Genomic DNA, 14,272 nt, shown 5'->3' on the forward strand with positions numbered 1-14,272 from the left:
ACAGAATTAAAGTGTTTAAATGCATAAATATTTACTATCCACTGCTATTTTTACTTCATAAAATTGATTTATATCACGTAACGTTCATTGTTATTCTGTGATTTATTTTATTAAGATAAAATTTAAGTCATAAAATAATAATAATAATAATATACAATTTGATTTAAAATATGTTTTATACTTTAATCAAAATGTGTGTTAAAACATGTTTAGTGGCATTTCTAAATATTCTAAAATGTGTTATGTGCATTTTAAAACACACGAAAATGTTTTATTATGTAAATTCTAAACACAGTTCTAGTTTTGCATAAACACATTATTTAATTATTTATAAAACACTTTTAAACTCATTAAAACGTTGCTGAATAAACACAGTTACACACGCGTTAATGTTTTAGTAAGTACCTAAAAAAATAAATTATTCAAAAGACGGAACACCGGATATCCAGTCTCGTTCACGTGACGCGTACGTCAGAATTCAAATAATATCTGTAAGTATACGAGTACAGTGTCATAAACATGGATAAACCTGTCGGAATAGTAAATAACCAGGAAGATAAATGGGGATGGGTTGTAGCCACTGCGTGTTTCTGCATCAATTTTATCATTTTGGGATTGCAAAGATCAGCAGCTATTGTTTACGTTGCTTTACTGGCAGAATTTGGGATAACTAGGGAACAAGCAGCATGGCCTATCACTTTATGCTCATCAATAATGTTTCTAGTTGGTAAGTAAGTTTGTAATTTACATTCAAATGTGTCTTCAAGTATATTACTTAATGTTAGAAAAATAGGTTAGGAAGACATTTTTATAGATAAGATACATTTGTTTATAGTACAGTCGCGTCTAGTTTTGATAAATTGCATTTAATTATATTTTGTAACCAAAGTAATTATTTGTTTTAATTTCTTCCGAAATTTCAGGTCCTCTGGCAGGATTTTTGGCCCAATTTTTAATTATAAAAACTATTGTCTTCACTGGATGCTTAATAGCATCTATAGGTGTTATTCTATGTTTTTTTGGCCACAGTTTGGTATTCATTATCCTGTTTTTTGGAGCTGTACAAGGTGAGTTGAGATATACGTGAAAATTAATTACGGAATTAATTGAGAGAAAGTAATGATATAGTTTAAATAACAAAGCTACCATATGCGTCTTTAAAATAGAATCACTTCTAAGACGATTCTATTTATAACAAATGATACGTATTGGTAGCTCGTACGTCACGATAATTTAAGGAAGTTTTTTTTTAATTGTTATTGCATAAATATAATATAAATAACATAATAACATAAATTTAAGCAAAGTTTTAATATTTCGTAAACTGAAACTTGTCTGTTTTTGTTCAAAAATGTTGTTATATAAATTTACTTTTTAAAATAAGTCTTGTACTGTACAAAACATTTGTCTAATTTATTGAACTCGTCAATTTTATGACAGGTTTCGTTTCTAATTGTAAAATTAATGCTATTTCGATTTGTAATTTGGGACGTAACCCAGATCACATCTCGTCCCATATTACTTGAGTGAAGATAGATATTTTTATTCATCAGTTTACGAAACGAAACACCTCATCCAGAAAAATTCGAATTCCTTTATAAATTGGGACGTTCCCTTCTTCAAAATTAATCTCTTAGATTAATAGATGTCACTCTTCGAAAATAAAATAACGAGGACGGACTATTTTATACGCTCAGTGTGTTAAGTAGATCAAAAAACATTCATAAAATCTTAAAATCTCGACAATTTTAATGGGAGAGGTACTGTTTTCTGATTCACTTTAAGTAGTAAATCTATATCGTTTCTGAATGAATTATACTTTGTAAATGGTCCAAAATAATGTAGACATCCGCTTTACGACTGGAATAAATTTTCTTTTCTTGAAAGTGAGCACCGTATTTATTGTATTCTGTGTTTCGATCTTTTAGCCAACTGTGTGATTATTATATATATAGAATAGTATAACTTACGGAAACTTAATCCCAATTTATGAGGCTGAAATTTATTATAAGTAAAACGATTCGCTTTACAACGGCTCGTTTAAGAAGTTTTTTACTTTTTAAATGTAAAAGTAGGGGTCTACTACACCAGTGTTCCGCAACTGGTGTGCCGTCACAATGTCAAAGGTGTGACGTAAACTTTTATAATTGTCAAGTTTTATTTGTATATTTTTATCACAGTTGCTGTGTTTCTAATGCTTGTATTTCATTCTCTGCCGCAGCACTGATGAAATAAAATGATATAAATAAGAAGGATGATGATGATGATGATGATGATGATGATGATGATGATGATGATAATAATAATAGGTTAGTGGCATTACGTAATTCTATTGCTAGTATCATATCATACATTTTTGAGGGGAATAACATTTTGGTGTGCGGTGTTGTCATGGTTGTGCCGCAAGTAGAAAAAGGTTGCGGAACACTGTATTGCACTACAGGAGCATAGTTAAACTCTGTCGCCCTTCTGTCAAACTAAGATCCCAACGCCCTCACTTTTTTCATTGACATTGACAACACGTGATGGGTCTGCATTATCGCTAGTTTGTCTATTCCCTTTTCCCTTTATACGCCCTATCCTCTTGGTGCCTCTTATCTGCCTCCCTAGACCGGGTGGATAAAGGTGACACTGCTACAGCTCTAGGGATAGAATCGGAACTGGTCGAAAAACCAAAGAATTTTTCAGGGATGATCCGGATATATCTGGTTTCGCCTCTCACCCCCGGTCGCTCATTTTGGCTTGCTAAAAAGGCCCTCAGTGTCCATAGGACGAAAATAGTTAAAATAAACGTGCCTTCTAGTTGTGCTTCTGCATGCTCGCTGCATAATATTAAAAAAAAACAAAAAAATGTTATACAGTATAGAAAAACTAAATGCTTTTGTAAACTAATCACTGTCATTAAAATTAGTTAAAATACATTTATTTAAATAAACTTAAAACTAAATTTCTCTGCATTAAATAAACCAAGTATTTCTGTATCTGCATAAAGAAATAGCCTATATACATAGCTCTGGATTTCAAGTAAGTTGAAATTCAAAGGAAAAAGTTAAAATCCAATTAACTAAATAAATAAAACTCTAAGCTGTTCTAAATCTTCGCGTATAAATTGATTAAAATTAACACTCTTACTAATTTCATTTTTTAAAAATAATTATTGACTTTTACCTTAATTTGAACTTACTTTTTGTTTCCTGACTTGTAACTAAATTTAGGTCAGTGTTATTGACCAATATTAATGACTGATTTATGATCTCTTGGTTTGTTAATGAATGACCTTGTAGGAAACGAAGAAAGAATCCTTCGTTGTAATGATATCTTGCATTCGTTCTCTATTTAAAAAAAAAAAAAAAAAAACTGTTTATTATAATTAGTTTGATCAATCATGTATCAAGGCGAACTATTTTTTGAGCTTCGAAAAATTTATAGCTTTCGAATGTGACTTGAATTTTAACATCATCTTGTTTTATTAAATTATTCTTTGAAAGTTTTGTTTTTGTATTTATTTAGATCTTGTTTTAATTGATTTTTATTAAATTTATATTTTTAAAAATGAATATTATTTCGTTCGAAAACGTGCGAACGAATTTTTTAGTTAAATAATATTACAGAATAATAGTTATAGAATCGTCTTATTCGTTACATATTATATTTGCTATTCATTGATGATTGAGTAATTAATCACGTGTTTCTCTGTATAATTATTTTAAATATTGATAATTTACCTTAAATAAATGAGTAGCTTTTAATGAAATTCACATTTTTAACATATGGATTTTATTTTACTTTTATAGTAGATTTAACAGTAGTAGTAGTAGTAGTAGTAGTAGTAGTAGTAGTAGTCCAAAAATAATTAAAATTATTTTATTTTTTGTTTCGTAACTTGATACAGCAGTATAATATGCAATTCATTGTTTAATTTATAACATCATCTATGTTGGCTCGACTGCCTAAGATTGACCTTGTCCCAGTGGCCGAGTGTATATATTGAAACCACTGAAACAATGGTAGTTGGTCGCCTTTGGAGTTTTCGGGAGTTTCTTTACGTGTCTAACATATAATAGTCAGTTTCTCATATACAGTCTATCTGGGAGGCATCTTCGCTTGGCAGATTGCCCATGTGTTGTTTAATTATTTCAGTACTCTAACCCAGTCCTTGGCCTTCCTAATCAATCTTTTCCGGGTCTCTGATCTTCATTTATTCAATTATGTGCTTAAGATTGGACTTAGATTTGTGTCTCTACACTGTGATGTTAGATATAACAAATCATCACTACCTCCCTCGCTACCAAATAATGGTACAATATGCCGCAGTGAAAAGATTAGTGTGAATGAGGTTATCGACGACAGTCTCCTGGTTATAGTTTTCAAGTTTTCCACTCTTGTTATTTATCTTAAAAAATTAATTTTAAACTATAAAATGATAAAATATTTCCATAAGAACAAAATTATTAATATATTTATACAAAACTGTAGAATGGGCTGCATTTTAAAAATGTTTCTTAATTTTAAGAAGTAATTAATTTTAAAATTTTGTTTTTATAATAATTTTTAATAAATAATTGCACATAAAAAGTAAACACACAGTTTAACAAATTGTTAATTTGTAAATCTGATAGTTTTTTCCACTTAATAAAATGAGTTTGAGAGAGAGAGGCGAGGTGAAGTCTGGATCATTCAAAATGAGGGGTTTCATTCTATCCAAAGCCAAAAATGTATATAAATAAAATCATTAAAATAAGTAAAAATAGCTCTTTTTTATGTCACTTATCGAAAGAAATTTTATTTTTTGAATTTCAACATTCTAAAATAGGAGTGTAAGTAATAGTGTGGCGAATTTGCAAAGGTGCTCATTGATGAATGAAATGTAAAATATTAAAGATTGTTTATTCGCAATTTAATTTTTGTTTAAAGTTTTTAATTATTTTAAAAATATTCATGTTAATCAATAAAAATGTAAAATATTGTCGATACTTATCGACAGTATTTCACAAGCGAAAGCCACGTTGGTTGGGTAATGTCGATTTTATCCTTTATATCCAAAGATGTGGTCAACAACAAAACGAATTTTACCTGAGATACGAGCGCTCTATATTGAGGCAAATACGAAGAAAGAAATAATCCCTGTAATATTTTTTTTCCTCGTATTTCTCGTTTCCTCACCGCAGAGGTGTTTTCTGAATAGGAATGCAAATCATAACAGACATTCTGAACTATTTCTTTGAAGAGCAAATATTTCTTATATCTTGTTATAAGAATGGCCACATGAGCCTTAAAAGACGAGTCTGGAGCCATGTAAGGAAGATCTAGTAAAAGATTAGGATTTTTATTTATTTATAAAAAATTACGGACTTAGCTCAGTGTCAAATATACGACTGCTTTTTTCGAAAGAACGTCGTCAAAATTGGAGTTAAATTTTGTGCCACCCAAGGTTAAAATGTGCTTTAGATATTCGTCCGACGCGACGTTCTATATTTCGATTTTATATAATTCTTTTTTCGAAGAGGTTCGTTTCCAAAAAGGTACAGTACGGAGAAGAGAAATAAAAAATATCCCGCGTACAAACTTATGGCTTAAAATTCTCTTGTCAATGACTTGTAAAAGTTTAACAAATTCCCCTTTTAAATCATTCGCGGCAAGATCTATTAATTATTTTTTTAGTTGAATTTTGAAAAGTTTGTATGCTTTGAACTAGTTCGAACGATAATGATAAAACTTATCAATGTAAAAAAGGTATGCGAGCTGGATAAATGTTTCAGAGACTCCTGCTATAAGAGCCTCAATTTCCCGAAGATCTCCAGGGACGAGTGGATAAAAACCACGAAGTGTTCACACGCGAACAAGTGGTCAGGTGTGACCATTTTGTCGCGGGTTCACACTTGACCAACGGGTTGGCTGCATGCAGTTATCGAGTTTTCTTCAGGTGCTAACATCTAAAAAGGTGGTGGTAACCCCCTGGCAGATGGCCCATATCTTGCATTGCCATATTCCACTAAATCGAAACTAAACTAATCAAATCTGCTTGTTCTAAGGCCCTATTGGAATGGAAATATAATACTATATTTGCGAATTTCAGACTGCAAATGTTAGGGCACAGAATGTCCGCTGAACAGCGCAAACATCAGCAGTTATTGTTCGTTTTCTAGTTTTCTGGGTGTGTAATGTTTTCCCCCGTATTTACTACAATATAGGATGTTTGTATGTCTTAACGAACTTTTTATGAAACAATGAATTTTGTACGTGATCGTGATATTTTCGGATGTAACGGATATTTCTTTCTATAATTGTTATATCAACAATAATCATACTCAATATATATCTTGTAACAAGCGATTAGATCCGTTGTTTCTGAAATACGTAAAATCGACAGTCAACAAGTCTATCCGTACAGGACAGAGAGGACACATTCACGCAATTTTTTTATTTTATAGCGTACTACTAAATTAAAAGTTAGAAACGAGTACTGCACACAGCAAATATACTTCATTCTGTATAGTCACTCAAACCCCACAAAGAGATTTTTCTTACTCATTGTCCCCAATATTTACAGGTCTACCCCAAAGCGGTAAAGTTTTGTTGACGAAGAGAACGAATGACAAGGAATTCATTTAATTAAAATATATTTTTTACATTAATCATTAAATAAATTGAAATTTAAAATAGTAATTCTAAAATTAATCCTATTTTTAATTTAACAAACAGTATTTTGATATTTCTATTTTTCCTTCGTTTCAAGTTCTTCAGTGGCCGAGTGGATAAAATCACTGAACACTGCAATTGAACGTGGGTTTGCACCTCACCCTCACTAATAGGCTGGCCATATAGTTTTTCCGGGTTTGCTTCACGAATATAAAACCTAATTAGGAGTCAATTTATCATAAAAATCCTCCCGGCAGGCATTTTCCTTTGGCAAATCGCCATATTTTGGTTGCCTTATCCTATCAATCCGATCCTCTATTTTCATAGATAAATTTTGTAAAATATCGTTTTTATTTGTTAAGTATAAAAATCTGTTGTTAAATTTCTAAATCCAGAATTTGGTATAATTATCAAATGTTTTATGACAAAGTTACTATTAGAAAGCAACAATTTCATTGATAATATACGCTATTGATAATTTGTATTAAATGCAATTAAGGTAGATGTTTATCATATTTATTACAATTAATTAATTTTTCATAGTTACGCTATAGGTTTTATTCAGGCCTTATGACATGAGGATCAGTAAGTCATTTAATCTTGGCCGTTCATTTAAGGGACAACATTGCAATTTCTTATCTTAATATTAAAGAAAATACTTATAAATGCATTTTATATACCGAGAACCTTAGAAAGATCTGACCCACCATTGAACTCTGATCATTAATCGGGATTCTTGCTGACCACCAATTTGCAAGCAGCCTGTGGTCAGCCCATCAAAAAAAAAACACCAATTTACAAGATTGGTAATCCAAAAATGGGGAATTTTTTAAAAAAATGAATTCTCCAAAGTCGGAAACACTACGAAAGGATGAAATATCCTTTTCATAGTATTGTTGACTTCGGAGGATCTGGAAGACTTACGGCTATTTCGATAATTTGCACGAACAAATAGAATCTCGCATCGCTAACGACTCAAAAGATAAATTTATTTGGTTGGTGGCGAATGAGACACTCGATCACCAAAAGTGAATAATAATTAACGTTTGAAATTTTGGATGCTGACGACGAAGAAATATGTATGATATAGGCACACATATATATACATATGTATATCTAATATACTGGATTATCCTAATTAAGGTATCCCTATTCAATGCTCCTAGAGAAAGCATTAATTAGCAATCGAAATGCAATCAAATTTAGTATGGTGGCATTTCATACTACACGAAAGACGATTTCCTTTAAGAAAATCATCAAAACTCGTATGGTGTTGCAAAGTTAGGGGCGGATTCGCGCCTCACTAGCGGGTTGGCCACGTGGAGTTTTCCGGGTTTTATTCATGTGTTTAACATCTGAATAAGGGCCAATTTTCTTTAGAAAGTCCTCTCGGAAGGTTCTTGGCAATTGCTGCGTTGTCGTATCCCATCAAACAAACTAAACCAAACCAAAATTTTAGGTAGCGAAATAAGGAATAAATAATGATGTCGAATTATGTTTTTCCTCTCAAAAATTTATGAAAATAATGCTAAGTGCAGTTTTTACGTTAGAAAACTTATACAATATATGTAATTTCATTGAAAGTTTATCGCGATATATTTTGATGTACTGTACTTACTATGATAATTCCGAATGGCAAGTAATCTAAATACGAATAGATAAACACACTAAAGATTGATGAGAAAAAAATAAATTTCTATTCTTAGAATAAATGCATATAAATGCGAATCGCTAACGAAAGTGAAAATTGACATGGAAATTATATCAGATTAGATAATAGTCTGCACTGTATTATTGGCGACATTTGATCATCGGCGATGATATTGAATCACTTTCTGTATTCGCCAACTATTCAGTTGGAACTTAATCTTAGTAATTTTGTACAGTACATCAATGATCGCATGAACAGGCGCAATATAAAGAGATTATGAATGATCGGGTTCAAATTTTATCCAAACTCTCTTGATTTTTTAGACTGAAAAATCGTACTATTTCGTCAGCTTACTGGATTATCGACGAAGAAATATGTATGATATACATATTTAATCGTCGATAATACTACATTTTATAATAGCTTTTGCTATTATAAAATGGCAAAAGCTTAATTTTGAGGGCAGGGATGGATTTTATAAAAAAAAAAAAAATGTAAATGCTGATAATAAGTTAAGTCTAACCTTACTCGAGATATGACACACGATCCCCTTTATCTTCCCACCCCCTTCGACCTTTATTCACCAAAATTTAACAGCATCAATCCCGTAATAAATATTTCGACAAAAAACACAAGAGTTATTAAGCTTCGAAGAGGATGAACGAAATCCTACCCTCATACAGACACAGAGAGAGGTTTTTTCTGTATACATGGATGTTTGTCTAAGTTTTTTCCATTTCTCGACGTTTTAAGGTCCTGAGTCCAAAACTAATAATCTGGGAGGGTCATTTTTTGAACGATCGCTATACTTTTCCTCTGTTATACATAACAGCTGGAGATGTAAAATGAAATACATGTAATCTAATTTTTACCTCCTAAATTAACATTAGAGTCAAATAAATTATCGTTCTTTACCGGTGACACTCTATAATGGCATCAATTTCAGATGTTAACAAAGAATACAACCCTTTTTCCAAAGTGCCACTGCAAAGAACGCTAACTCGAAAATAGCCAGAGGGCCACCAGTGTCCAAGCGGGTTCCGTCCCCTTAACACTGGTGGTTCTGTCGCGGGTTTGCCTAGGACGGGCTGGTCACGTAGTTTATTGGGTTTTTCTACGTGTTTAATGCCTAAATAGGGACCAGTTAAAAACCTCCGGAAGGCATCCCCCTAGGACCTAGGCAGATCGCCCAAATTTGTTTTGTTAGTTGCGTTGCCGTAACTAACAAAACAGAAAGTAGCCAGTAAAGAGTGGATGCTTTTTTTTTTAAATTTAAACTTTAACTACAAATATAAATACTCATTAACTACGTACCAGTAATATGTATATGAATTTGCACATATAATACTTTACGAAAATTCCGCTATTTAGACTAATATCATTTGTTTTCGACAACTCGTCACCTTCTCTGTCCACATAAAATAGAATCCCGCAAAGTCGACTTAATCTTAAGAAACTATCATATTTGTGGTCATTCAAATTATTCCATATTGTGCCTAATGCAATGCATCAAAAATCAGTTCCAAAATATTGAATTTATTCTTATGCTAAAATTGAGAAATATACAAAATTTTTGTACAAGTTTGTTTTTTGAAAAATTAAAGTGTTATATGATACACATTAATTTTCATTGCAATAATATAATAAATTAGTTTTCAATACAAAATAAGTTAAAACTTTATCGACACGAAAATCTAACCTAATTTATCTAACACTACTTTTTATTTCGTAACTATATTAAAATATTTACTTTACTTCTGTAATGAGTAAATAGGATGGACCATTTATATATCTGACACATTTCTATAAGGGGTCGTCCGTTAATTACATGCAGACTTTTGATCTGTCACTCCCTTAAAGTGTTTATGAAATTAACGAACGGTCCTTAAAAAGTTGTGGTTGAGCTATATTAGTTTCAAGTTTTTAGAATGCTGCAGGTACTGCACTGATAATATACAGTACAACGATTAATATGAAATTTTAATCGTCTCTTTTATAGGTCAGAACGTCAGCTGATGGCCAATTAAATATAATAAACTATTCCTAATAACGATAATGAAATAACACGAGCGAGAGATATAGACATTTTATTACATCAAGATAAATCTTATACTAGCTTAAAGCTTGATGATAGGATTACAGTATAGTTTGGTGATAGTATGATCGAGCATTAAGACATCAGCTATTGTTTTTGAGGTGCCCAGGTCGAGTCTACTTGTCTCAGAAATTTTTGTGGGTAGGTTGGTCAGGATGTATCGCTCTTATACCTCATCCCAATTTGAGTTTAACTGGATAAATGGCAGATATGAAAAGAAGGCCAACAGGACAGAAAACGTTTTAAAATAACCATTAAAAACCGCGATTACTTATCTTTTTACAGTGTTTTTTTTTCAGTTTTCTTAATTTTAAAGACAAAATTTACAAAAATAACAATAGAACGGTTCGATTGATGGGATACGGCAACTCAACACGAGAGCAAGCTGCCAATCGGGTTGCTTGCTTCTATGGGCAGCACCGGATCCAATAGTTGCGAGGCCCGCCTTGAATTTTTTTTGCGGGGCCTCTCAAACTTTAAATAACAACATTAATTAACAGTTAATTTTAGATGTTGAAATGTGTTGTCTTATTTTTCATAACAATATACCTAGATATTTATTTTTGTAACATGTACTATTTTTAAACATATAAATTTTGATGTGATGCGGGGCCCGATTGGCACCAATCGCTCCAATCGCCTCAAATCCGGCTCTGTTTATGGGGAAACTGGTGTCTATACAGTTATATATAAAGTCCCTACACGTAAAGAAAATCCGGAAAACTGTTATTCGCCAGCCCATTTATCAGGCGCGACCCCATGACAGTTGTGTTTGGCGACCACTGATACGCATAAATTTGGAAAATAATAAATTACTAACGAAGCTTATTTGATATTATCCAATGCTAATTATAATAATAATTATTATTATCTATTATATTTTAAGTTTATTTTAAATTTAATGTAAAATGTTATGTATGGAGTGTTTTCTCATATGGGGCTGAGAGATGGATTTTGCAGAAAGATATATAAGCAAGATTAAAGTAGTCCTTTTCGACATCCATGTTTGAAATCAGGATGTCGAAAAGGACATTGAATTGATATGATTATCAAAGAACAATTATAGATTAATGCCAGAGAATAAAAGAAGAATATTGATAAAATCAAAGGCAAAAAGGTTTTGCAAAAAAGTAAAATAAACTAAGTAAAGCTTTTAGTCTATAGACTAAAAAAAGAAAAATATTAAACCTGTTCAAAACGGAAAAAATAATTATCTGTAAACCAGAATAGCACGGTACCGGATTTACTGTACTATGTAAATGAAATTAATGAACAATTCTTAAACGAGAAAGAAAAGAAAAATCATAAAACTAGTTTTTTAAATGAAACCAAAGCAGCAAGCTAGACAATATCTAAATAAAATGTAAGCTTAATTCACTGTAATGTAGCGAAATATTGATAAATAAATATGAATTATTGAAAGCTACATTACTTTTATTTCTGCTTAAGTCTTTTTAAATCTGTCCCTCGAAAATTTTTTAACCATGTTCTACTCTATATATGATGCCTGCTTTCGCATTCAGCACGTAAACTTAGGTTGCTATTACTTATTTTTATACAAATTGTAGCTAATAGTGTAATTTTTTTTCTAGTGCTGGCTAAAAAAAAAAAAAAAAATATACCAGTCACACACTTTTTTCAATTGTCCCTCTAGCCCCCAATGAATCCTTCCTGCCACGGGTCTAAACCAGATAAATGTCACACGGTACTTTCGTTTTCTATTCTCCATTTTGACTATAGTACCTAGATATCTAGGTGCTCTAATCTCGACTAAGCAGCATGATGACATCTGGTGGCAGATTCATCAGCTAAAGGAAATAGGTCGTGAGCAGACTCTAAAATTTGAGATCTGCTCACAACCTATTTCCTTTAGCTTAGGATCTGTTTACGAACTATACACAACCACATACTATTTAGACCCTGAATAGACTGTTGTTGTAAGTGAAGATACATCAAAAACTTTACATTTACACTAGTTTATGCGTCAAAAATCAGTATATCTATAGTGTTGTAATTCCGCACATGGAGTGAATATGATCAAATTATATTTATCAACTAAACCTACTGACAAACGAGTCAAATTATAATAAATAACATAACTTGACTTCGAATCCTATGATGATAATATAATTTACCAAATTAATCGTTCAAACATATTAATTAGATGAAATAGGACGTGACAGGTAGGGATTGCAATTGCTGGATCCCTCATTCAGCAATCCAGCTGGATCCAGCGCATTCTTCGGCCTGCTGGATCCACAAATATTCAATTAATTTTCTAAATAATGGCGCAAAAGTCTACGTTGTCCGTGTTGCCGCTTTGCTACGTGCGCTATTGCTCGGCGGCGAGAGTAACGTTGCCATTCAGTGTGGCACGTGCTACACCCCCTCTCTATACCTCACCGCCCGCCCTTTTACCTCTGCTGATCTAATTGCCAGTTGACTTTCCGCTCTCGCTAAATAAAGTGTCTTCGCGCTAAATAAAATAAGTAACTCCTCTCCTAGTCCTGGTGTATAATTCTAATTTACGGTCGACGTCAATGGTTGGTACGGTTGTGACGTCAATGAATCACGTAACAGAAAGATTAATGATTGTTTGATGACCCCGAAATCAACTAGCGTAGAGGCAGAAAGGGCCTTCTCCGCAGCGGGATATATATGCAATTCATTAAGAAGTAGGTTGGGAGACAACACCATCAATACCATTTGTTTCTTGAGATCTTATTTCCAGAAAAGTCAAAAAACAAAAAATAATAATAATAATAATAACAGAAGTGATTGATTTAATTTTATTTAATCCTTTAAAATATTTTATTCAAGATAAGACTAATATTTTATAACTTCTACTCTAATTCTATTAAATAAGAGTTTTTAACTTATTCTATTAGGCTAGGCTAGGCAATTTTATTGTGAAAATTAGTGAGAAACTGAGACAACCCAGTTAGTTAAATTGTTAATTAAATGAATGAGTATAAGTATCTCAGATATATGATGATATGAATGTATGTGATTCATGATTGTGATGAAGATAACTACTAGACTACTACTAATTACTTACTCATTACTTTACTAACACTACTAATTATATTATGTATTAAGTACAGACTGATATGTAGAGCCTATATAAGAAAACTGGTAAGACTGGTAGCCACTTAGCCACTGATTATCCGTCCTTACAATATTATAATATATTAATATAAATTAACTAGCAGATAGGCCCGGCGTTGCTCCGGCAAAAGTAACGATAGCGAAGATTAAGATTATTACGTTATAGTCACAGAAGAAAAAGAGTAATTTCATGAACAAACTAAATATTTCTAAAGAAAGGTCGAATTTCAAAATCGAATATTCTAATATTGTTCGATTTTCACGACGTGTTCTGATTATATCGTTCGATTTTCATCGAATGTTTTAAAAAAGAAAAGTCGAGAACAACCAAACTAATCTATTTAAATTTGAAAATCGAATATGTTCCAACATATTACTCTTTTTCTTTTTTCTTTTTTTTTCCAGCGTCCGTAAATCTTGCACGTCGCTTTCTCTTATTCTCCATTGTTACTTAACACTTTCGAGCTTATATCTGGTACCCTAACTGTGCACCAAATTTCAACTTTCAACTCCTAACCGTTTTAGCGAATATTAATATTATTACGTTATAGTCAACCTTACCCGTTTTCACAGAATGCAAGAATTAGGTCCTCCCTGTTTCCAGACTAATTACAGAATTTTTAGATAGGTCTAAAAATATGTTCGATTTCGAAAAAACTGCATCTGCGTGTTGCACGTCGCTTTCTCTTAACACTTCCATTGTTACGTAACACTTCCATCAACGATGGAAGTGTTAAGACTTAATCCTGTCTCTCTCCCCGTAGGGAGGAATTTCGAAA

At 32.0% G+C, this 14,272-nt stretch overlaps 1 protein-coding gene across 2 annotated transcripts in view; it reads left to right on the forward strand.

Moving 5' to 3' along the window:
* Positions 1 to 445: 445 nt before the first annotated feature.
* The window catches only part of LOC136989819 (monocarboxylate transporter 12-B-like), a 34,650-nt gene continuing 20,823 nt past the window's right edge, over positions 446 to 14,272 (forward strand). The window contains exons 1-2 of one of the 2 annotated variants that reach the window (XM_067288095.1): positions 446 to 727; positions 924 to 1,067. In XM_067288095.1, coding sequence (XP_067144196.1) covers positions 520 to 727; positions 924 to 1,067 — 352 coding nt within the window. In that variant the 5' untranslated portion in view covers positions 446 to 519. The remainder of the gene's footprint in view (positions 728 to 923; positions 1,068 to 14,272) is intronic. The other variant, XM_067288094.1, reaches the window with a different exon arrangement.

The sequence above is a fragment of the Centruroides vittatus genome, unplaced genomic scaffold (assembly GCF_030686945.1).
Source record: "Centruroides vittatus isolate TY-2023 unplaced genomic scaffold, ASM3068694v2 scaffold_769, whole genome shotgun sequence".
NCBI lineage: Eukaryota > Metazoa > Arthropoda > Arachnida > Scorpiones > Buthidae > Centruroides > Centruroides vittatus.